This window comes from Megalops cyprinoides, chromosome 1, assembly GCF_013368585.1.
Source record: "Megalops cyprinoides isolate fMegCyp1 chromosome 1, fMegCyp1.pri, whole genome shotgun sequence".
Lineage (NCBI taxonomy): Eukaryota > Metazoa > Chordata > Actinopteri > Elopiformes > Megalopidae > Megalops > Megalops cyprinoides.
This window is the reverse complement of record NC_050583.1, coordinates 38,848,097-38,873,155: the sequence shown is the minus strand read 5'-3', so window position 1 is coordinate 38,873,155 and position 25,059 is coordinate 38,848,097. Positions and strand designations below refer to the sequence as shown.

At 46.9% G+C, this 25,059-nt stretch overlaps 2 protein-coding genes across 2 annotated transcripts; both read left to right on the top strand.

The window, feature by feature from the left end:
- Positions 1-312: 312 nt before the first annotated feature.
- On the top strand, positions 313-12,487 carry med1 (mediator complex subunit 1). The gene is made up of 17 exons (XM_036540794.1): positions 313-452; positions 1,161-1,267; positions 1,381-1,459; positions 1,684-1,738; positions 1,899-2,031; positions 2,304-2,332; positions 2,472-2,543; positions 3,266-3,340; positions 3,889-3,962; positions 4,620-4,709; positions 4,808-4,919; positions 5,795-5,919; positions 6,060-6,184; positions 6,670-6,871; positions 7,276-7,371; positions 7,657-7,762; positions 8,024-12,487. Exons 1-17 carry the CDS (start codon positions 332-334, stop codon positions 11,865-11,867), a joined length of 5,445 nt encoding a protein of 1,814 aa, XP_036396687.1. The 5' UTR covers positions 313-331; the 3' UTR covers positions 11,868-12,487.
- Positions 12,488-13,904: 1,417 nt separating this feature from the next.
- On the top strand, positions 13,905-24,655 carry LOC118781613 (F-box/LRR-repeat protein 20). Its single transcript, XM_036534619.1, has 15 exons — positions 13,905-14,367; positions 16,849-16,910; positions 17,683-17,737; positions 18,109-18,183; positions 18,525-18,619; positions 18,995-19,063; positions 19,154-19,249; positions 20,015-20,141; positions 21,422-21,496; positions 22,114-22,244; positions 22,739-22,799; positions 23,118-23,162; positions 23,260-23,316; positions 23,937-24,149; positions 24,500-24,655. Exons 1-15 carry the CDS (start codon positions 14,326-14,328, stop codon positions 24,605-24,607), a joined length of 1,311 nt encoding a protein of 436 aa, XP_036390512.1. The 5' UTR covers positions 13,905-14,325; the 3' UTR covers positions 24,608-24,655.
- Positions 24,656-25,059: the final 404 nt, after the last annotated feature.

Sequence of the window (25,059 nt, the reverse complement as noted above, 5' to 3'; positions counted from 1 at the left end):
CTCTAGTCTCGGCACCCTAGAAACCATTTTATCAATAGACTTGCCGATCCATTACTGTAATTACATTTACTATCCAAAATATCGTAAGTTATCCGTAGTTATTACACAAAGTAGAAAGCCCGATTCACACCACATTACTCAAGTTTCCCAAATCTGTTTGGTTTACATTAACTGACTGTTGTTGATGAGGATGTCGTCTCTAGTCGCCATTTTATTACGTCTCATCTTCTGAACCAATCGACGAATAATCGTCACACATGTCACCCGCCCCCTTCCCTGCAGCGCCCTGCCGTCTCGGAAGCTCTTTCCGAGGCGACGGAAGATCGGGAAGATGGCGGCGGTACAGGGGGTTTCAATGCAAAGCAACAGTCCGGCAAGAGAGCTTACTCTTGGGGCACAGACTGGGGGCGCCTCGGCGACTGGAGATCGAGTAAAAATAGAAGAAGGGACGGGTATGTGTAAAATCTGTGCAATCGGAACCAAGCAGGTTATCCAACTGCACAATTATGTGGTCTGTATGGTGTCAATAGTGAGAGCTACAGCTAGCTAACTACTACAATGACATTACTTGCTAGGTGGCTATAGTCGAGAGTTAACTGGCTAGTCAGAATTACTGTGGAGTGCAAAATAAAAGTGCTGCGTGTAACGTTGTTATCAGTTAGCTGACGCTATTTCGAGCTACTAATCCGCTGAGTATGTTTTTTTCTTTGTTTTGTAAAACATAAACTCTTTGACTAACTAGATCTCGCTAACTAGACCGATTTGTTTACGTTGAGTAGATAGAACAGACTGGTTGCATTCCAGAACAGTTGGTTTTGTGTCACATTACCACTAATTTCTTCTTTTTCTGCCTCATCATAACGGTTGCAATAAAACTGCATTTTATAATTATTGATCAAATTCCAGATCCACAGAAAGTATTTGTTTACAGTTGTGTCATAACTGACGTGGTGCACGATTAAAATTTGCTTCCATTTTTAGTTGTACGATTGGAATGGCTCTTTTTGATTTGTCAGTGTCTAGTTAAGGTTCTGGTTATCATATATGCTGCATGTGGAAATAAAAAAAATCTTGTGCACATGCATTTTGTCAGGTGTATGTGAGGTTGTGTGGGACACTTGTGTGTGGCAAAGGCGGTAATTTACTCTAACTCTCCCCAGAGGCGGAGAAGCAGAGTCGAGTGAACGCCCTGCTTGAGAGACTGCACGCCAAGCACAACGCTTCTCGGCCATGGCAGGAGACAAGCAAGGTGGTGCGGCAGGCCATGGTAAGAGGGAGGAGCAGGGAGAATCTTCCGTGCGGTCGCATAATGTGGGAGAGTGGAAGGCCAAGGGAAGTGTGGGACGTGCTGAATGAGTTCTGCTTTCTCCTTTTCTGTAGGAGAAGCGTGGAGTGATAAATGCTGCCGGACACCAGCTCCTGCTCACCTGTCTGGAGACTCTGCAGAGAGCACTGAAGGGTAAGGGATGTGGGGAGAGGGGTGGGAGTATTGGGGAATGTGGAAAAGCCACTTTTATATGTGAGCTTATAATCGAAACAAGGAAATGTTTTCTGTGTAGAGTTTGCTCTGCCCTCACTCCTCCCAAAACTATGCAAATCACCCTTGTTTGAGTTTGGGGTTTTGGTGCTCTTTTGTGTCTGTGGATGTCTACTTGGTCTCACCCCTCCTCCTCTTTGTCACAGTGTCTTCACTGCCCTCCATGACGGATCGCCTGGAGTCCATTGCTCGACAGAATGGGTACGCTCCGCCCCGCTGGCCCCTCACCTGTTCCTTCACTCTGTCTCCACCAGCACCTCCACCTCTCCTCTTGCCCCCCTGAGTCCTTCTCTCATTAAACTCTGAGCCATTGTAACAGTTAGAGTAATTACGGTCCCATTGCCCCCTCTCTCTTTAATAGGCTAGGGTCCCATCTCAGCCCGTCTGGGACCGAGTGCTACATCACCTCTGACATGTTCTATGTGGAGGTGCAACTGGACGCAGGGGGGCAGCTAGTGGATGTCAAGGTGGCGCATCATGGGGAAAACCCTGCGGTAAGTACAGAAAAAGAGGAGGGAGAGGGTAGAACAAAGGAATAGAGTGCATGCACAAAGTGAGAATGTAGTGGAAATTTCCAAGAGACTGAGATAAATCAAGTACAGCAGAGCTCAGTGTAGTCCCTGTCCCAGCAGTGGAGCAGTGAACACCAAAAGGGAGAGTGGGGATTAATCCTATTGGTTGATTTCATGTCTTTAGGCTCTAGAGTTTTATTTGTGTTTAATGTCTTTTCACTCATTGTGCTAACTCTCTTTCTCTGATGTGCCAGAGCTGTCCAGAGCTGGTCCAACATCTGAGGTAAGGACTGATGAAAATATTGTTTGCTGTCCTATTGTTGATGCAGTTGGAATTCTTTGGTCTCCTGTATCTTCTATTTGACTGCCTTGAAATTGATGTTTGCATCAGGTTTGCTAAAGGTTTCTCTGTGTCTTCACAGAGAAAAAAACTTTGAGGAGTTCTCCAAACACCTCAAAGGATTGGTCAACTTGTACAAGCTTCCTGGAGACAAGTGAGTCCCGCTGTAACATTTCCACTGTCCTCCTGTATCTAGAGTTTTTGTGACAGCATGCATGACAATATAGAGGCCTTCTTAGTTTCATTCCAGACAAGCTGCTTCACTCCCAGGTTCCCTGAGAAATGCTGATCTCAGATCAGTCTCATATGCAATTATTCTCTTTTGGCAAGAATAAGGGTCATTCTTAATTTACTCCTTTCCTGTCCAAATCCAGGAAGATGAGCACAGAGAGCAGTCTGACTCTGGATGGCATAATGAGATTTTTACAGTATAAATACATTTTCTTTGTGTCACACCCCTGGGGCTTACATTATCAAAATCCTCTTTGCTTTAACATGTCACAATTTGGAAATAAGATCACACCCACTTGTAATACTTACATTATGTCTTCATTAAAGGAAATTATATCTTCATTGTCAGAAAAGAATGTTGAGGACAAACAAACTTTGGGATGGAAAAGATCTGGGGAGGGGGGGTTTAATTTTGTCAGAATTCCTTTATGTGTTATGATGACTTGACATAGGTGTTGTGCTGACTGGAGCAATATATTGTGGTGCAATTAAGAATGGTACTTAATCCACTGTGTTCATATGACGACTTCATTTAATGCTTGTGCTTATTGCTTTTTCGCAGTTGTACTATAGCTTTGTTTTACATACAGTGTTCTGTGTTATTCAGACTTTAATCTCTTTCTCTCCATCCCTCACTTTCTTCAGCAAGCTAAAAACAAAGATGTATCTGGCTCTCCAGTCTTTGGAAATGGACCTCACCAAGATGATGCACATGTTCAGGTGGGCTTGCAATCATTTATTTAACTTATTGTCAACAATAATCGTTTTTCTCAGTTTTTCGAGTTTTCTGTCTGTCTGTCTCAGTGTGTCTCTGTTGCTGTGTCTGTTGTCTACGTCTATGTAAAATATTTGATCCTGGGATTATGAATCTGTGTCTTAGATTGGTATTTGGAATTTTGTTTATTTAGAAAATCAATTTTTTTTCTTAGCAATATCCATAAAGAAGAGCCAGAACTTTGCATAAGACAATGTTATTTATTGCTATTAGCTTCCCTGAAATTTGAAATTACTGAATTTCCTGAAGTTATGCAACATTGGTGCAATGGGTCATTATTCACCTATAAAGAAGAGTTTCATTGATTGATGGGGGGAGGTGGGGAAGAGTTTGATTACTCAAATATCATATTGTTCATAGAATGTTTCTTAAAATGTTGTACACTGTGTGTAATATAGATTAGAATATGAGATGAGTCAATAATGCTTATCCCTCATTTTTGTTAGTCTAGTTTGTTTTGTGTCCTCATTGTGTAGTGGTGTGTGTGTTCCAGGTTGGCCACCAATGCCAACACAGTAGAGACAATTCTGCATGGGAGCGTGGGTCTGCTTACCGCTCGGAGTGGAGGTACACAAACCCCACACCACATGCTGTTAAACATGCCTTCACTATCCGCAATAAACGTACTTCCACTTGCATATCTGCATTTAAACACAACCCATGCCTAGAGTACACCAACGCAAGAAATGATGTAAACAATCTGTGTTAAGTAAACATATATAAACTTGAAGAAAACATACATGTGACAAACTGTATGTAACCATCTGAAATCAAGCACGCTAATACAATAAATGTGAACACATCACACATACTGGACACTGAGCACTAACAGACCCTAGATCAAATCACTGAACGCATAATTTAACAGGAGACACACGTGGTACCAGATATGCCCTCATGACCTTAATCAAAACCACCCAACACACACTTAATATAATTCTTTGGCGCCAAACACACTTTGATATGAAGGCACCTCAGACCTGTCTCCACAAACAAAGTGGGCTGCACCCTCACACCTAGCCTGTGGACAGACTATGTTAACACTTAATATAAAATCTCTATAGCTAAAGAAGTGGTTATATTACACGTGTTTGTAAAAAAATATATATATATGTTTAAAGTTACATTTACTATCACCAATATTAAGTTGCTTATATGTAACTTGATTGTTGTAAAGAAGGTGTGCTCATGCCTGATTCTGTGTGATTCTTCTGTCTCCTACAGGTCACCTAGTGTCCCTGCAGTGCTACGTCTCACCATATGATGTGTTTGAGGAGGGGACAGGCGCGCTGCTGAACTTCACTGACTCAACCGGTCAGTCTAGGAGGGACTGTACCTGCTTATTGAGAAAGATACACTTGTTTCAAGCCAACAAATGGAGTGGTTTTTGTTTTCCCCTGTTTCGTCTGCAGTTCCTCGCTCTTTGGGGGTCAGTGTGTCAGTGACAGTGGAGGGCACCTCCTCTGTCTACAAGCTCCCTATTGCGCCGCTGATCACAGGCTCCCACCCAGTGGACAACAAGGGGTAAGAGAACAGTGTGTACTTCCTCTAGGGGCCAGACCATGTCGTAACACCACAGGGAGCCCACAGCAGTGTTGTGTCTCTGAGAACACGCTGTCTGTGCTGTCCTTTATTTGAACTGAGCGCTGTCTTAAGTTGAATTAGGTCTTTCCATTTGTGATGTGTTGAAAAGAGACAGATGAACAAAAATGAGAGGAAGGTACAGTGTTTAATAGTCTTTCAGAACAAAGATTGCAAAGACATGCTACTTCACAAAGATCAAACAGCAGATTATTGAATACGTCTGCTTCACATCAGACAGTCTGAGTGACTGTGCCATAGAATCTGTGAATCTCAATGTGCAAGTTAGCTGAGGGCATTAAAAGAGAGTGACATGTGGCACTTAGGGTGTAACACCTGCGTTTTTCAAGCAGGAAGTTGAGGTTAACAGATCATCTCAAAATATCTTACACGAGACAGCTTTACGTAGATGGAAGGGCGCATTGTATATGCTCAGTGTAAAGAACAGTAACGTTTATTTTCCCACCTGTCACATAATTACTGGAGAAATTTGTGTTTTGACTTCCAAATGAAATTACAATCAATACGTTTCAAGTTGATTTGATGTGGTCATATGTTTCGAAGGTTTACCTAATGGTGAATTCCTCTTTTTCTTGGGGATTGTCATCCAGCCTGAAAAATGCACTGAGGATTTAGGGTGTGGACCATTTGTGTGTGAGTCAGAAAAGGCCTGGGGCACGTAGACAGCGGATGCTGCTGTTGTTCCCAGCTCTCTATAGATGGGTCTCAGATAAGGTGCACACAGTAATCAGGACTGAATAAATTGTGTCTGTTGAGGCGGTCAGTAATGTTGCTTTCTCCCTGTCTGTTGTTTACAGGACTCCCTCCTTCTCCTCTGTGACCAATTCCAACTGCGTCGACCTGCCAGCGTGTTTCTTCCTCAAGATGAACCGGCCCACTCCCTTCTCCCTGTCCTTCATACAGAGAATGGGCAATGCTACGGGTGAGAGGGGGAGCTGGCGTGGCTGTGTGTATGCGGACCGATTGTTTGTGGTCATGCAGTTAGTCAGAGTGGTTTGCGTGTAAGTGTAGTTGAAGAGCCGGTGCATGCATGTGTTGTCACTCACACTCTCCTCCTATCAGGTATCCCTGTGTTTGAGACCGCCCCCACGCTGGCGCCCCTCTATGAGCTCATCGTACAGAGCCAGCTGCAGGAGGAAGGGGGAGGTGCCCTGCCCCCACACACTCATGCTATGCGCTTCTATGCAGTGAGTGTCTCCAGTTCACCTCTCTGTGTCTGTCGCTCCCTGGTAACTGTTTCTAGGTTTCTGTCACAGACAGCACTATGTTGCATCTTGGAACGCACCGCATAGCAACATGCTTATAACCTTCATTCACTCTAACCAGACTGGATGTCCGTGTGCAGAGAGAGTGCGGTAGTCCAATGTGAATTTTAACTCTTGCTAACCGTTATAAATGTAAATAAATGGAGTGTTTGTAGACTGCTGTTATCAGGTGACTGAAGTGTGGATATGAGTTTATTACAAACAGAAAAAACAGTTATTTAATCTAGTGCTGTGAGTGATATACAGCAACCAAACCATAATAACTAACACGTAAATTATTAACAGCATCGGCCTATCTCAACCGTAGTCTTGAAGCTGACATCAGTATAACATTGACCCCACCTTTGTGTATGGATTGTGTCTCTTTTGCCAGCTCCCTCTGTCTCATTCCTTTCTTCTCCCACCAGTCTCTGCCTGGCCAGCAGCACTGTTACTTCCTGAATCGTGACGCACCCGTGCAGGATGGACGTTGCCTACAGGGGGCGCTGGTATCCAAGATCCCCTTTCGACACCCAGCGCAGGTGCCCGCGCTGCTGGACGTCATCCGGCACCAGGCCGCCTACAACACCCTCATCGGGAGCTGCGTCAAACGCACCCTCATCAAGGACGGTGCGTGTCCCCCCTGTATCCCCAGCTCCCTCCTGTCACGCTCAGCGTCTGTGTGAGCATGACTGCTGATTCTATGCCACAGATATGATGACACCGTTCCTTTTGGTACCAACACAAGTACCAATGGTCACATATTTTACGTAAATTCATAACTTTGTTCAGTAATCTCAAATATAACAATTGCAGCTTTGGAAATTGAAAAAAATAGAAGAAGTTGATTTGTTGCGCAAGATCATATAATTACCTTACCTTATAATTTTATGCACTTTGCCATCATGGGGAATGAATGATTGAATGACCTGTCTGTCTAGTCCTTGAGCACCTCCCAGGCATTTTCTATTTGATGTGTGTCAATTGGATGAATGAATAAGAACTTAATGAGTGAATGGATTTTCTCCCTTCAGACACACCCGGACTCCTGCAGTTTGAGGTGTGTCCTCTGACCGACTCCAGTTTCAGTGTGTCCTTCCAGCACCCAGTCAATGAGTCCCTGGTTTGTGGTGAGGATCTCCCTTTGCATTAACATATAATCAACACGCTCATTAACACACCCTTTCACAACGCATCAAATGGCCTCGTGCACACTCACGTTGTCATGATTCACGAGGTCTCACATCAGTGAAAGGAATTCACTTCAGGACACAGGGTGGCTTTAAGATGATTTACTTGAGTTGATTCAAGATGCATTGCTTTTTTCTCCCCTCATCCCACCTTTACTTCATTCTGATTTTTTCTTCTACTGTTCCTGTCTCTTTCTCCAATTCCCTTCCTTTCTTTCTCTCTAGTGGTAATGGAGGTGCTAGACTCAAGGCAGGTGTCTTGTAAGCTGTACAAGGGCTTGTCCGATGCCCTCATCTGCACAGACGACTTCATCACCAAGGTGGTCCAGAGGTGCGGCTTCCGCCGTGTGCGTCTTCTCACCTTTTTTTCATTAGGCAGCTAATTAGTCGTGCCTGTCACTTCTGTCTTTACTCAGTTTGGTGACACCTGTGTGCAGCCTAGGTTGGGCAGGTTTGGAAGTAGACCTCACAGAGAAGGCAGCCCCACCTGGCTGTCAGTTGTGTGTTCTCTGACACTGTGCCCCTGAAGTGTGCTCCCTCGCACTCTTCCCTTATGATGTGTTCTCTCACGCTTCCTCTCCCCCCTCCACAGGTGCATGTCCATCCCCGTGACCATGCGAGCCATCCGCCGCAAAGCAGAGACCATCCAGGCCGACACCCCGGCCCTGTCCCTGATCGCTGAGACTGTGGAGGACATGGTAAAGAAGAACCTGCCCCCTGCTGGTAGCCCTGGTTACGGCATGGGCACAGGGGGTAGCGGGGGCAACCCCATGGGCCTTCCTGGGCCTGCAGGGGGCAATACGCCCACGGGTGGGGGCGGCAGCGGGGGCAGCGCCGGGGGAGGGGGCTCGTTCAGTGGCACGATGCCCTCGCTGTTTATGACCCGGGGTGCAGGGTCAGGAGGGGAGGGCATGGGGCAGATGGGAGGCGGGGGGCAGCAGCAGCAAATGCAGCAGCAGCAGCAGCAGCAGCAGCAGCAGCAACAGAGCCACTCGGATGACTTCAGCAAAGTGACCCAGAACCCCATCCTGACCAGCCTCCTGCAGATCACAGGCAGTGTGGGCTCCAGCCCAACCCCCCAGGCCCCGTCTTCTGGGTCGCAGCCCCACCAGACCCCGCCACCCACCTCATCCCCTGCCAGCAACACCAAGAACCACCCCATGCTGATGAACCTGCTAAAAGACAACCCTTCCCAGGACTTCAGCACCCTCTACACCTCCAGCCCCCTGGAGAGGCAAAACTCGTCCTCCGGGTCGCCCCGCACAGACACCCTCGGCGGCAGCAGCACCGGAGGCGGCAGCAAGGGCAAGAAGAAGCGCCCGCGAGGCACGGAGAAGGGTGGCGTGGTGGGCGGAGGGATGGGGCTGAAGCAGCAGCCGGGTGGAGCCATGCAGCAGCCTCCGCAGCAGCCTCCACAGCACCACCATCCCCACCACCCCACTGAGGACGACTTTCACCGCGAGCTCTTCTCCATGGACACGGACGCCTCCCACAACATCTTCGACGTCAACCTCCCGGGGGATGGGCTGGACACCCCGCCCAGCATCACCCCGGCGCCCAGCCAGTGCGGGACGCCGCCAGCCGGCCCCGGGGTGCCGTACCACCCCCAGCCCCACCCCCAGTCGCAGACCCAGCCGCAGCCCCCAGGCTCCAGCCTGACCCGCATGGTGAGGCTCTCCAGCTCCGACAGCATGGGGGCCGACATCAACGAGATTCTGTCTGACCTCCCAGAGCAGCCGGTCAAGGGGGGCGGCAGCAGCAGCCACAGCCAGCACCACATGGGAGGGGACGAAGGGGGACCCCTAGGCACCCCGCCACGAGACTCTTCCAGCTCGGGCCAGGGCAGCGCCGTCTTCGAGGCTGACCTGTTCAACGCTGGCAGCAATGAGAACCCCTTTGCTGATCCGGCAGACCTGATCGGCGAGCCTGCCACCGCGGCCACGCCGACCAGTGATTCCTCCTCCACCAACTTCTTCCCAGACACTGTGGATTTTAACCCCGACCTTCTGGTTGGGCCGGGCTTCCCTACCGCTTACTTTGATGACAGCCCCTCCAGCCCTAACGACGACCTGGATCTTGTAAAGGGCTTTGGCGGGAGCAGCCAGCAGAACACCCCAACAGGGACTCCCCAGAACCCCACCCCACACGGCCGCAGCACCCCGGACTCCTCACTCAAGGACCCTTTTGACATAGGAATGGTTTTTGGGGGCAGCGGCGGAGGGGGCAAGCCGCTGCTGGGCCCGGCCCCCGACCTGGGAGACCCCCACTCCTCCCATTCAGGGGGAGGGCAGAGTCCTCTCGTGATGAGCATGGGAGGGGTGGGGGGCGACTTTAAAAGCGCTGACTCCAAGGCTAAGCAGCAGCAGCAGATGATGCGGGGGAAGGAGGAGAATGGCGGCGGGGCCAGCTCCGGGCTGGGAATGGCAGGAGGGAGTTCCTCTGATGGAAAGCAGGCCAAACGTAGCCGTACCCCCTCCAGTGAGGGCAAGCCCAAAGACAAGCCACCCAAGCGTAAGAAGCTGGATCCGGATGGCAAGTCTCCGTCTCACAGCTCGGGGGGTCGGCCTTACACTCCGCCCAGCGGGACCGCAGGCTCAGGAGGCTCCATGGGTGGGGGAGGATCCAAATCTCCTGGCAGCTCTGGCCGGTCACAGACACCCCCTGGGGGTGCCACACCACCCATTCCCAAAATCACCATCCAGATCCCAAAAGGAACACTGACAGGTGGCAAGACCTCCTCCCACGGGGGATACACCTCCAGCAGCTCAGCAGGAGGAAGTACAGGGGGCACAGGGAGCAGTGGGGGAAGCAAAAGCCACCATTCCCACTCCTCCTCTTCCTCCTCAGGCAAGATGAAGGCTAAATCCGAGGGCTCCATGAGTCAGGGCAGCAGCTCAAAGCCAAATAGTGGGGGAGGGGGAGGAGGAGGGAGCTCCCAGTCAAAGAGCTCCTCGCAGGGGCTTGGTGTCGGTAAGCCGGGGTCCTCCCCTATCACCAAGCATGGACTGTCAGGGGCAGGAAGTGGAAGTAGCGGAGGGGGAAGTGGGAGCAAGATGAAGCCTCAGGGAGGCAAGCCTCCTGCATCCCTCATCAACCCAAACATCAAGCCTAATATTTCGCCCTCTCACTCACGCTCTGGTGGTTCCGACAAGCTCTCCTCTCCCATGAAGCTGCAGCAGACCCAGGTTCCCGGCACCCCCCCGTCTTCCAAGGCAAAATCCCCAATGGGCTCTGGAGGTGGAAGCTCTGGAGGGTCCAAATCATCTTCGGGGGGTGGCATGGGGTCCCAGAAGCAGCTGGGTGGTGGTTCTTCGTCCGGCTCATCTTCCTCATCCTCCTCATCTTCCAGTTCCTCTTCTTCTTCCGGTTCCTTGTCCTTCTCTGCAGGTTCCCAGTCACAATACGGTGGCAGTTCAGGTGGGGGAGGTGGAGGGGGTGGGAACAACCCCAATGTCAAGGGCAAGTCACCTAGTCGCAACAAAAAGCCATCACTGACGGCCGTCATTGACAAGCTGAAAGGTGCTGGAGTTGGAGGAGTAGGGGGTGAAGACGGCGGAGAAGGAGGTTGTGGTGCCGGTGGAGGAGGAGGAACTGGAGGTGCCGGAGTTCCCCCCAACATTGTACCCCAGTCCTCAAAGCATGGAATGTCATCCCAGGGCGGGGAGTACCTGAGCAAACGGGAAAAAGTGGAGAAAGAAGGGAAATCCAAGGTGTCTGTGTCAGGGGGTGGCTCGGGAGACAAGAAGCCACTGGATTCCAAGAGCGGGGGTGTGGGCAGCACAGGGGTGGCCAAGATCATCATCAGCAAGCCAGACGGGGGTTCCCCCAGTATCAAGGCAAAGGTGACCCTCCAGAAGCCAGGGGACGGGTCGGGTGACGCCATGCGCTCGCAGCTGTCCGGCCTCAAAGCCTCACCCTTGTTCAGCGGGTCCACGCCCAAGCATGATCGCTCCTCCCCCAGCCACAGCCGCTCCCCGGGGTACACGCCCCTCAACCCTGACAGCGAAAGCGAATCCGGCAGCAGCTCGGTGGCCGAGAAGTCCCACCAGAACAGCCCCAGCTCGGACGACGACCAGGCCCTGCGGCCACTGCAGGCCCCTCACGAGTACATGAGCTCTGCGCCAGTCAGCTCAGGGGAGAAGCACAAGAAGCACAAAAAGGAGAAGAAGAAGCAGAAAGAGAGGGAGCGGGAGAGGGACCGGGACAGAGACCGGGAGCGCGACAAGGAGAAAAAGAAGTCCTCCTCGTCCTGCACCCCCTCGTTGCACACCATGAAAGCTGACAGCTGGTCTCGCTCACCCATTTCTGCCCCAGACCCCTCGCTTTCCATGCTGGGGCCGGACCGCCCCAGCCGCCCCAGCCCCGCCTACCTGCGCACTGAGGATGATGACCTCATGGACTCCGCCCTCACTGGCAACCTGGAACCCTTCAAGTAGAAGCGGTTTTTGTCACTGTGTGTCCCTCAGCGCTCAAATCGCACAGTTGTGTCGGGTGGGATTCAGACTGTGGCTCGTATTCAGCCCCATTGTCGTCTTTCCTGAACAGGCACTCAAGATTGCCTCCAGAACATGTTAAGGTACAAAGAGGAAGGGGAGTTTTACTCTTTTGTTTGGAGTCAGACATTTTGAAGCCTTTCAAATTAGACTTAGAGGTACAAGAATTAGAATACTTAAGTCCTCTACATAATTAGTGTCGACTTTTTTTTAAATGGGACAGTGTTTTAGTCAGTATATGGACAATCACTGTGCTGGACTTAAATTGAGAGAGCATCTTGTTACTGTGCAATTAGTGTTGTGAATCCGATCAAGACTGGCGAACCCACTGATTGAAATTCGTACGTCAGTGTAAATTCAGGAGGTTAGCAGTTTTTCTGTAATAAAGCCTCTCCCAATGTCAACTGTTTTTGTTCTGCACTGTGAAAACTGAAGTGTATGATCCTCTCAGCTAATAATGAAAAAAAAAAGATCTGACTATATTCTATTGTATTTGTAGTTACTAGAGCTTTCATCAAAATACTACTGAATGATTCTCTATTTTAAAAAAAGTGAAACTGTAGCATGCCATCATATTTTTTAAAAAAACTGTATTTTTCTCCCTTTTCCTGAAACATTTTTTCAAGGCTTGTAAAGTTTTATGTTGGCAAATATCTTGTACAGTGTTACAGACTTCCCAATCTCATCGAGACTTTGGATTTTAATACTTACGATCTTTTATCATGTTACTTTGCTTCTAAGAACAGATTAGTGTAAATGATTCTGAAATATTTTACACTGCTCTACAGGAGAAACTAAGTTTTTTGTTTGTTTTTAATTGGAAAAGGAGTAACTTTACTGGTTTTAAATAAATATATAATTGTAAAAATTGTCTTTGGTTTGGTTTGTTCCTTAATCCATGGTTTGTGGCTGATCCTTCTTGTGCACAGTATGTGTATAATGGCTGCTCTTGATGCATATTTGCAGAATCCCCCGATAATGGAAATGTGCACAGGTAATCACACCCCAAACGAAGCAAACCCACCTTTCCTCAAAATTTCATTATATGAAATTTTGAAAATATAACAGAAGGCAAGCTAATCAAAAGCAATTTGTTTATTACAAACTCAATGTGGGAAAAAAAACTTGGTTTTTGAACTGCAATATCACAATTCCTGTTATGGTAAGTATGTAATATTTACAGAAATGCTGTTAAACAGATGATGTGGAGGCAAACTTCAGATATAATCAGGTGGTATTGCAAATTGTTGTATTTTTAAAGTACATAGGCTCATCATTATTTACTGATGTTGTACAACCAAGTACATCTCAATCATTCAACCGTGCAATGTTACATTGCAACGTATAATGAACGCTTCACCCTTCTTTCTTTGTGCCCAGCCCCATGCTTGATTCTCCCGCTGAAATGACATCACAACATCATGCTTGTTCTCCGCTTTCATAGGCCCCAGCTGCTCGGGGGCGGAGATCACCGAAGGCGGAAGTCCTGTTGTTTAAAAATAATAAGAAAAGTTGATACGTTGTATCCGCATTGTTTACCCACAGAGTATATCGAGTGAACATTATGCATTTAGATATGGATTGCATTCAGATAGGAATTACTGTTGCTTGCTCAGAGACTAAAGGTTCAATGATTTGAGACAATCATACGCATACCAGGCCTGTCTTTGAAAGGCTAACAAATAGAAAACATAAATGTGTTTAGAATGAATTGTATTTATAGGTGTTAAAACACCTAATAACCGATGATACAAAATACATAAGTACAATGTAGTCCTAGTTAAAATTTATGGTAGGTTTTGTAGGTTTAAGCGTGTATGGGATTCATGAACAATTGTGTGCGTTGTAAAATACATGCTGTAGGCCTTACAATAAAATCACAATACCCAAGCCCCACATGCAGAACGTATTGTATTACATAAAGAGCATTTAGGCCCGATTATATTAGAAGGGCATCGTGAGAAAGGAGGGGAGGAAGGGGAACAATAAAGTCAGTTTTACGTGGCGTAAATAACCTGTGTAATTACCAACGTTCGAATAAAAACACAAGTTAAACCGGAGAGGTAACTCTTCTATACAATGAACGGACGGTTGTATGTCACTACAAAGCTTATACTACCGATTACCGAATAAAGTCTAATGCGATCGTATATGAGAGGGAGGGGAGAGAACAAGCGAGCAAATGAGATAAGAGGTCGGCTGGTATGGCTAGGGAAGCAAAGCAGTGGCAGTTTGCGTTCGCTGTTTAACACAACCAAGCCTGTAGCAGCAGTGGTAGAAACAACAATAGCATGGTAAATGTTAAACGGCACAGACAGACGGCTACTGGTATTTGCACACTGCTGCGTTTTTAGCGCAGGATTTGATTTTTCGGAACCCGTTGGATCATTCACCGTCCGGGATGGGGAAGGAGGTGAACGGGGTGTCGCGGAGCCGGTTTGAGGTGAGTTTCTGGCCCATTAAAAGGACTGACAATGGCATATTGACTGACAGATACTAGAAATAAAGATTAGTTATAGATAGTAGAGTGGAACTGCTGGGATACGCGTAGCTCACTTATTGTTGTACTTTCTGCTCCTTTCCATGTTTCAGCTAGCTTCCGTAGCCAATATTTGGGTTATAAATTATGCATTTGCTTCCGAATACATCTGCAGTCCGGTCGCTGTTGTTTGGCTTTGTGTTGTTTTGAAACAACTACTGTTCCATGGAGTTGTAACAGATGTTGTTCCACAATAACCGTTTTTAGGACAATTACGCTGTTTTACAGATAGTTTGCGAAACGCACGTATTACTAAATTCTTCCCTCAGTTTTCAGCGTTCGGAATAACACATCGACAACCCAATTTAAACACCTTCCATTTAGTAATGAGCACGTAATAAAGCAGTGTGACAACTGGGCCTTCCCCCACTCCGTCAGATGTAGGCTTTTTTTACAGAGTCCGCGACAGAGTGTTGTTTCTGAGCATGGGACTGTTGTGTGGTGCTAATGGCTGCTGCGGCTCTGGGGCTCTGGGCTGCAGCAAATCAGCCTGCGCGAACCTCGGCCAGAGCGACATTAAACTTCCCCATACGAGCAAAAAACCAAAATAAACTGAACGGAAAGTAAGGCTTAATTAGGACCCAGGGAGTACACATACAAACGAACACATATTGACTTTAAATTAATGTCTCTTACGGACATTCTGGCTGTCAAACTTTCTATTGTGTTGGGGTCTGTTGCTTCCTTGCTACCAGGAATAGCAACAAAATAAAGGATGGTTTTAGAGAAACTATACTCTAAATCCTTTCAGTATTCCGTATCTGTCTTTGTCCATGCCATTTCAGTGCTCGGTCGAGGGCTACCCTGACTCTTGTTCTTTAATCCCCAACCAGGCAGCGTGGGATTTGTGTGGTTTTATTTATTTTTAACGGTGCAACAGCTGACGACTCAGAAGATCCAGGCCGTATACCTTCTGTCCCGACAGCTGCGGCCGACAGATACGTGATCAGTATTAGTAACAAATATTCCAGTTTCAAATTTTATTAATTTCATAGCGTAGTGTTCGGAGTTGTGTCAGTCTTATTTGCAGTTGTTTATTTTACTTAGTTAATCTCTTAAGGTGGCTAGCCTGCTTAAATCGTATAAAGTGCATTACATCCTAGTGTTACACTGGAGTCAGTGTTCTCCTTGTTGGTATCACGGGTAGGATAGCAACTATGTACGTTAGGCAACGCAACTACTGTTCATGTGCTGTGTTGAACATGGTATGTAGTTATTCTGAGGTTTACCTACTTATCCATTGTACAAACAGTAGTTTATTCGCATTCCAATATTTCCACGTTTAAACTCAATTCAGTTGAAAGTATCCGATAACCAGCTCGCTAACATATGAAACCTCGAGTGGGACACAAGTGAATTTAATACTTTATACAGTAGTCGTGGTATCTGTGTCAGTCTGCTGTATAGTCTGGTCTGCTTGATTGTGAGGCCTGGATGTTGTGTAGCCTCTGAACATAAGTCATCCTCTCCTGCTCTGTCCCGATACCGTTTTCAACAATAAATATTTCACATTGAAAAGGCGATGTTCCATAGTGAGTTTCAGTTTTGGCAGCAGTGATGTTTAGCAGCACTAGTCTGGCAGATATGTCTGGGGCAGCGTTTGTCTGTTTTTGGCACATGGAGCAGAACAAAACATTCTTGTGCAGTTTTCTTTACACTTCTTAACATGTATTAACATTTTCTTTTATACAACCTAAGTGGCAAAGTATCCATTGAGCCACAACTATTATTACTGTAAAGTCTCTCATCCATAGAAAGGCAAATAGGGTGGTGGTGACAAGCTGGCGATGGTGAAAATATTGTTTTGGGAATGTATCTTGGCTATCTTGTAACTGGCTCATTGATTAATTGCTAAATTTCTCTTAGCAATCTCTTCTATCAGCATTCGCAATAGATCAACTAACTTCAGACAGTATGTGTGAACATTCAAAAAATTTAGTCCACTCTTGACTTTTCACATTTTCACTGTCTTCTGGCCAAGTAGGCCTACTTGTTGAACAAAAAAAGGTAAATAAATAAATATATAGCTTAAAAAGTGATAAAATAAGTGATTCCATACCTTTTAGGCCAGACTTTGCCTGTACAGGTAATGAATAATTGGCACCCAGGATCATGAGCAGTCTCAGAAATTATTTTATCCATATTGAAGACAAGGCCTCATTCCCTCAAGCTCCCTCAAACTGCAGCATGTCTGGGCAGATAACAAGCCCATAGGTAGTACTGTCTGAGGTCTGTAAAAATGTGTCACTTTTCTGGCATTACTATTAGCATAAGAGGAAGACATACACTATTTCTCCTGTTTTATAAACATTTTACACGTAGGTGTTTGTTACAATATGAGGGGAAAGTATGGGCAAATTTTAACTCTTTTTATTGTTGTTGCAGATGTTCTCAAACAGCGATGAGGCAGTCATCAACAAGAAGCTACCCAAAGAGCTGCTGCTACGGTAAATTACATTGCTTCTCCAGAGGACAGGGCACCTCTCCCAGTCTCTGGAGAGGATATGGGAATGCACCCCCACACTTGACCTATTAGTCCCTTCTCAGTACCTGTGCACTCATTAGACTGCAACCAGATAGAGAAACAGGGCCCTCAAAAGGGGCTGACACCACACCAGTGATCTTCTGTGTAGGACAAAGCACCTTACCTGTTATTTCTCTTAGAGGACCAGGTAGTCTACCTGTGATATTCAGTAAAGAACCAGTCACCGTACATGAGCTGTTATCAGTATTTTCCTGTAATATAACTTTTTTCCTCATCTGAGAATGTAATTAGGACTGTGGCTTTAATGCATTCAAATCAATAGGCCAATAGCCCCGACCAGACACAAAATGAAAGCATAATTCTTGCCTTGATTTGCCAGTTGTGCTGACTGTGTCTCTCTAATGAGTTGTGGGGCAGACAATGTGTGGATGAGACTTTAAATGGATGAAATAAATAGAAACCCAGAACATTCCTGCTGGCTGCTGTCTACAGTATGTTGTGATTTCATTATAACAGCAGCTGAACCTTCACAACTGCTGCCTCAGAATTGCTGTTTGACTGGCTGGCTTGACATGGTGGGGACCAGTATGTGCTACTCAAATATGCCCTGCTATCCCCCATTCGGTATCACTGTCTCCCATTCCTTTCTATCTCCCTTTCTCTCTCTTTTTGTCTGTTTCTTTCTTTTTCTCATGATCTTCATTTTCTCTCTTGCTGTCTTTTTTCCCTTTTAGAATCTTCTCATTTCTGGACGTGGTGACATTGTGTCGCTGTGCCCAGGTGTCTAGGGTGAGTTAGTTTTCCTTTTTGTGGGCATGCCTGTTTTTATGTGCATGCATGCATGTGTGTGTATGTGTGTGTATGTGTGTGTATGTGTGTGTGTGTGTGTGTGTGTGTGTGTGTGTGTGTGTGTGTGTGTGTCTGTCTGTCTCTCTGTCTGTCTGTCAGACACACTCTGAAAAACAGACTAACAGGCTGTCCCAGTAGGAGTGGTCAATGGTAAAACCAGAAGTTTTCATCAGTGACTGTTTTTTTGTTTTGTATATGTGTTTTTGTGTGTATGTATTTTGGTGTGTCTCTGGTGGTTTGGTGGTGTAGGATCAACTGAACGTATTCTCTCTCTGTCTCTCTCTCTATTTATTTTTTTTTCATCCTCACAGTCCTGGAATGTATTGGCTCTAGATGGCAGTAACTGGCAGCGAATTGACCTCTTTGACTTCCAGAGAGACATTGAGGTTGGTGTCCTTACTCCCTCTATTCCACCTTTCTACTCATCCCTCTGGATCTCTTCCCTCTTGTCTTCACCTTCCAGTTCACTTACACCACGCCCTATCTACATGCTGCAGATTTGTTCTTCAGGCTTGTCTTTTTATTTGAGTTAAACATATCCATGTATCCATGGCTACTCTAACTATGATGTTTGGGGCAACTATGCATATGTGTGCTCACAGTGATAGTGCTGCAGGGCCATGTGTGGCGTGTGCGGCCTTCTGACTGCTGTGTGTGCGTGTGCGGCCTTGTGCACGTGTGTGCGCATATGTGTGTGTATGTATGTATGTATGTGTGTATTTTTCAGGGCCGTGTGGTAGAGAACATCTCCAAGCGTTGTGGTGGCTTCCTGAGGAAGCTCAGCCTGAGGGGTTGTTTGGGCGTCGGGGACAGCGCGCTGAGGTGAGGACGAGCAGGGGCGAGAGCTGGATCAGTAGGTGGAAGGGATTGGATTGGGCAGGATGTAAGGAGGGGTGTAGGAGGCAAGTGGGACGAACTTAGGCAAGAGACAATCAGAGAGGCACATGGGTGGCACTGCATCACTGTGAGGTAGGGGAAAAAAGAGAACGGGGCGATGGGGAGGACAGTAATCAAAAGCAGGCATGTCACAGCACTCCATTTTATCTTGTGTAATACACTGTATGTTTTGAACCATGCATTTCGTGTGTTTTGTTAATTTACTTTACTGTGATAGTATAGGCCCTGGGCACTATCGGGAGAGAGCATGAGGATAGACCACAGAAGGCAGAATTTCAGGGTCCTTTTGTCTCTTTGCAGGACCTTCGCCCAAAACTGCCGGAACATTGAGCTCCTCAGCCTGAACGGTTGCACCAAGATCACTGACACGTGAGTGCGTTTGACTGTGAGCATGTTGACCGCTCCTCCCCGGGCAGAACAGAGCTGAGTCCAATGCCCTACCTTCTGCTCTCGCTGCAGGACGTGCACCAGCCTGAGCAAATTCTGTCCCAAACTGAAGCATCTGGACTTGGCCTCATGCACCTCCATCACCAACCTGTCTCTCAAAGCGCTCAGGTGAGCTGCATGTGCGGAGCACTCTGCTCCCAGCACACCCTGCACCTCCTCCCAGTCCCTAGTGTAGCACCTGCATAACAGACCTGCCTAGAAAGATTGAGGTGAGTCATGCAATACTGGGCACACACATGATTTGCACCAGAGCACTGCAGATTGTGGGGAGAGTCATGTACAAAACAAAACAGGGCATCTTAGCAGGGGTCTTTGACCACACTGAAAAAAATGACATTTTGAACCCCGCAGTAAATTGTGAAGCAAAGCAGACCCTCAGAGTGTCTGTGTCAGCTGGAGACCAAGCCTGTACAGATCCACTGATTTTTATTTTATCTAGATTGGCTGATAGTGGGCACAGTGCATTTACAGAGCCATCCAGATTGTGTGGTGGTTCACAAATCTGCCTAGCTTCATCTCCAATTGGCTTCAGAGGCCTCTTGCATTTGGCTTTTGAATTCCGGCTAATTGCCCTCTAATGTATCACCTCGGTGAGAAAACAGATGTGAGAAATTTGTTTGGTATTACAGAGGGGAAATGCTATAGCCTGCAAATGCCGGAGTTTCACAGTAGCCACAGTATCTGCATTTTGATCACAAACAGATGAGTATTCAAATATTGAGGGTAACTGTGAAAGCGCCCAGACACACGTGGGATGTGCTTTGTTTGCTTAATTCAAGGTTTGATTCAAAGCCTGAAAGAATGTACCACCAGTTGTTTTAAAGGTGAGGAATTGGAGCTCCCCTTTAACGTCTCTGTCCCCTCTTACTGCAGTGAAGGCTGCCCCCTACTGGAGCAGTTGAACATTTCCTGGTGTGATCAGGTGACCAAGGATGGGATCCAGGCCCTGGTCCGATGCTGTCCAGGCCTCAAGGGGCTTTTCCTCAAGGGTTGCACACAGGTACAACACAGGACACTGCATAAGAGCTTATGCTTTCTGGGTAAATCTGTGCCAAGGAATCAGAAGCCCCTTTTGTCATTATTGCAACTGGAACTCACAGGAACAAACAGGTTTATCTAGAACTTAAGCACAAAATTGTAAGCCTTGGTGCTAATCTACTTCTTCCTTCTGAGAAGGTAACGCTGGTACAGGATGTCAAACAAGATAAAAAGACTAGCTGCAATGACAATATGATAGTGGTGGATGGAGCACAACAAATCTAGTGTTTGCACAAAATGCACAGTTGAAATATTTCAATGTTTCACTTCACAGATCAATGATGTGTTGTGTTGTTGTTCTGAAGATGTGATTTTTACAGTTGTGCAAACCAAACTAAGCTTAAAAATGAATGACATATAACTAGGTAGATAGCTAGCTGTCTAATCAACTACATCCACTGTATGACCTTGAATGTGTAGAGCAGATGAAAGGGTCAAGTGAGAAAAAGAAAATTTGTGGTTGGCATGTGATCATTTAATGTTGCTGCAGAGGATATAGAGCTCCTAATCAAGCAAGCAGCCCTCACTGTAGCTAGCTATCTACCTTTCAAACAATAAAACATATCAAAAAAGAGTAGCAGTGATAATTACTGCTGTTTTCTGCTACCCCCCTCAACATGAGACGAAATAAGTTCATGAAATAGAAAAGTATAACAGATAGATTCTTTACTGCCAATCTGGCTAATTAGCTTGCTAGTTAAGTTTGTTAAACTGTCAAACATCTGTTTAATGTTTAATCAGTCAAGAGCAGACACTCTGCATTGTAAATAAGCAACTTCATTGGATTTGCACTCCTAGTCTGAATTAGTCTTCAGCTGCATCTTTGTTTATGCTTATTTACTACTGTTAAAGTCAGCTCAACATATGCAGTTCCCTCCTAGCTCGGGAGCATGTGCAAAGCTAAGCAAGAGGCCGTAAAGCTCACTTGTGGCCCTGCTAAGCCCTGAAAAAGACATCTCCTGCAAATTCCAATTCCAAGTATGGAAAATGGGGCTAGTGTCACCTTGGGAGCTGGGAGCTTAGGAGTAGCCTTTAGGAACTGGGCTTGTAACTAGCGAGTTGGGGAACGCTCTCGTTAGCCTGTTGAGAAAGGTATTCAGATTGGTTCGTACAACAAATGCCCAGCTGTATGAAAGAGTTAAGGTTGAACATGTATGGGTATCTGCAAAGCATATAAATGATATTAAAGCCACAATTGCTGTAAGTATCCCATGTCTCATTTTCTTCTTTTCTTCTTTCCAGTTGGAAGATGAAGCTTTGAAATACATAGGGGCACACTGTCCGGAACTGGTCACTCTAAATCTACAGACATGCTCAGTAAGTTCTGGGTCTGACAGAAGCCCTCTGCTGTGTGTCGGGGTTCTGAAAGGGCATCACTGTCCTTTAGAACCACACTGCCTGTGCCTCTAGTCAGCAGCTCATAGTGTAAATTTCATCACCATTTAGGTTCGATGCCCTGCTTGTTGCAATCGATTTATTTTGCTGTCCAGCCTCAGGTATTAAATGGATCATTTTCAGTCTGAAATCTTGTCACTGTTTTCATATCATTGGTTTGCGTAAGGGCCGTTTCAGGCGGCCATTTATCATGCTTGATGACAGAAGCGGAGAGGGGTTGGCCAGAACAGCAAACATTTGCTGTCTAACCTACATAGCCAATAGTGTGTGAAACCACCCTGGATGACACATTTGTTTTCCTGGCTCTGTTTGCTTTCCTCCTCATTCCTTTTATCCGTCGCAGCTCTTTTACCACCCAGCTTGCTCAAAACCTTCACCCCCTGACCTTCCCGCCCTTAGACACTCGCTCTCCTTTTTCAGCGATTTACGCCTTGGCTCTCTTACTCCCCTCTTTTCCATCTTTCATGGTTATCCCAGACCCCTCCATACTTATGCCATGTGTATGTGTGTCTGTTCTCTCCGCCCATCGCTGTGAGCAGCAGATCACGGACGAGGGCCTGATCACAATCTGTCGGGGCTGTCACCGGCTGCAGTCCCTGTGCGTCTCCGGCTGCGCCAACATCACAGACGCCATCCTCAACGCTCTGGGTCAGAACTGCCCCCGCCTCAGGTACTTGCCGCAAGGGTGCTGGCCGACACACCGCAAGTAGCATTATCCAGGGGCACGACTGACACACCAACATTCTTCGCACAATGAACCATGTTTGAATGAAGCAGATTGAAAAAGTTCTGCTGTTGTAACTATTCTTACTACTCCTTTAAACAGTTATGCACAAACATTAACACAAAAATAAAACACAAATAATAGTAATAAACCTTTTTTAAGGGACTCGAGGTGTTTAAGGAAAGACTACAAGGCTGCTTCTTCACAACCATACAGTGTCCAACAGTGCCTGTTCCCTGGCTACGCCCCTTGCTGGCACAGCTGTGCACAAGTACATGCCTAAGTCCAGGCTGTGGCCTGGTACTTTGTATCTGACCCACAGGCTGTATCTCATAGCCATATGTCATCTCAAAATGTGAGCAGGGGCTGTGTGGATAACTCGGAGTATTCCTGCAATCTCTCTTAACTCTCTCTTTTACTTTCCCTCTCCTTGGTGACAGAATACTTGAGGTGGCTCGCTGCTCTCAGCTCACAGATGTGGGCTTCACCACGCTAGCACGGGTGAGTCTTCCTGCGAACAAATACACACACATGTGGGCAAACACACATCAGCACACCGGCAGGCAGGCAGGCTGTACATGAGTACAGTTACATTCTGCTGCAAGTGTGTGATTCCCATTACATCGGTAATACAACCCATCTGACAACTGACTTAGTTCATTTGGAGCGTTTAACACTCTTAGAAGAGAAACAGTATGGCAGTGTTAGAGTAAGCAAGGGAGTGTGGCTCAGGAATCCATCTGTCATTTTTCTCCAATATTGGAACATGCGTGTCCACGGAGTCCACTGCGCTGAATGATTTCTTGTTTTCTCCATCAGAATTGTCATGAGCTGGAGAAGATGGACCTGGAGGAGTGTGTACAGGTAGGCTTCTGAAAATGCCCACGGACCTGACCAATCAGGAAAGAGCGTTGATCTCTGACCCTTCTCTCTCTCTTTCTCTGTCTCTCTGTCTTTTCAGATCACAGACAGCACGCTGATCCAACTGTCCATTCACTGCCCTAGGCTTCAGGTCCTGGTGAGTTCAGGCTGGCCAACCCTCCAGCCTGGCTATTAGCTCATTACTACAGTGTGCCTGTGCTAATGGACATGCTGCGTGCAGCACAGCATGGCTTGGACAAAAAAGCAAGTCACATGACTGAGCCCTTTCAGCTGTTTCACAAGCCAGGGAAGAATCGCAATGGAGGCAGCTCAACCTAGTCCACTTCCTGTATGGAGAAGGAAAAAAAACCACCCTGTGTTGTCAAAATGTGGGAACAGAACCATCTGGTGGACAGTATTGGAATATGTATTTTGGGTTCAGTTCACAATAGGCTGTCATGTTATGTGGATTTTTATTTTAACTTTACTGTTTTGGATGTTTGTTGAAAAAAAATAATATAGCATATCAGACAATAATAATATTTTTATTATGCTAGTGATCTCTGAAGGAAGATATGCTGCTCCTCTGACCATTTTATTATTTTGTTATATGTTAAGCCATGAAATTCCTTCACACCGTCTGGCTTATCTTAGTGTCATTTTCGTTGCGGTTAGTTCAGAGGGACTGAGATCTTGATTTCTGAGATTGCGTGGATCGCATTAATGTCTGTGTGGCGTTCCTGCTGTGTCCCGCTCTTTTGCTCCCCACGTTCTCAGAGCCTGTCCCACTGTGAGCTGATCACTGACGACGGCATCCGACACCTGGGCAGCGGCCCCTGCGCTCACGACCGGCTGGAGGTCATCGAGCTTGACAACTGCCCGCTCATCACCGACGCCTCGCTGGAGCACCTGAAGACCTGCCACAGCCTGGACCGCATCGAGCTGTACGACTGCCAGCAGATCACCCGCGCGGGCATCAAGAGGCTGAGGGTGAGCGGCCGGGTCATTCTGTCACACAGCTGGACACCCTGCAAACACAGTCATACCGTTAGACCACCGCTCTGTCACACGGCACCGCCTTAGCGAACCATCCAGTTAAACCGATAAGCGGTGAAACATAGAAGGAAAAGGTGATTGAGCTAAAGTTTTATTCCACGCACTCAATATGTCTGTGGCTGGCTACACTGGAAAAGGGCCACATAAAACTTCAGAGGGGAAAGAGAAGCCTTTAGGTTGCTTTCATGTTTATTTCCATTACCCAATCGTGCAGACATGTACGCAAGTTTCAAACCACACATTGCTCTTCTCTAAACTGTCTTTTTCTGTGCTTCTCTGTCCAGACTCACCTGCCCAATATCAAAGTGCACGCCTACTTCGCCCCGGTCACTCCGCCCCCGTCGGTTGGGGGAAGTCGTCAGAGGTTTTGTCGCTGCTGTATCCTGCTATGATGTTAAAGCCCAACTCCCCACCTGGGTTATCCCTGCCCCAACACCCCCCCCCCCCCCCCCCCCCTTATTTTGATATGTCTGTCTGCCTGGCCAATATATGGTGTGGGCCTGGTCATGTGGCAGCATGTGCTCCAAGGATCGGTGGAGGGAGATAGAGATGATGTGACACAGTCTGACTGTACGCCTGCCACATTCCTGAATCCACACATTCGCAATGGACGTTGCAACATTCCCCGCTGTCCTGGTGTCATCAAGAACAATGAGACTGCCTCCCCTCCTCTTGCCTCTCCAAAGACACACACAGTCATTTACTTCATCCTCCTTTTATTTGAGCCAGCCATTAGTCAGGTGTTGGACAGCATCCTAGCAAATGCATATCTTGTCCTGTGGCTGTTATAGCGAGTAGAATGTAAGAACCAACTCACTGTTTTACCTTCATTCAGCTGAATGTG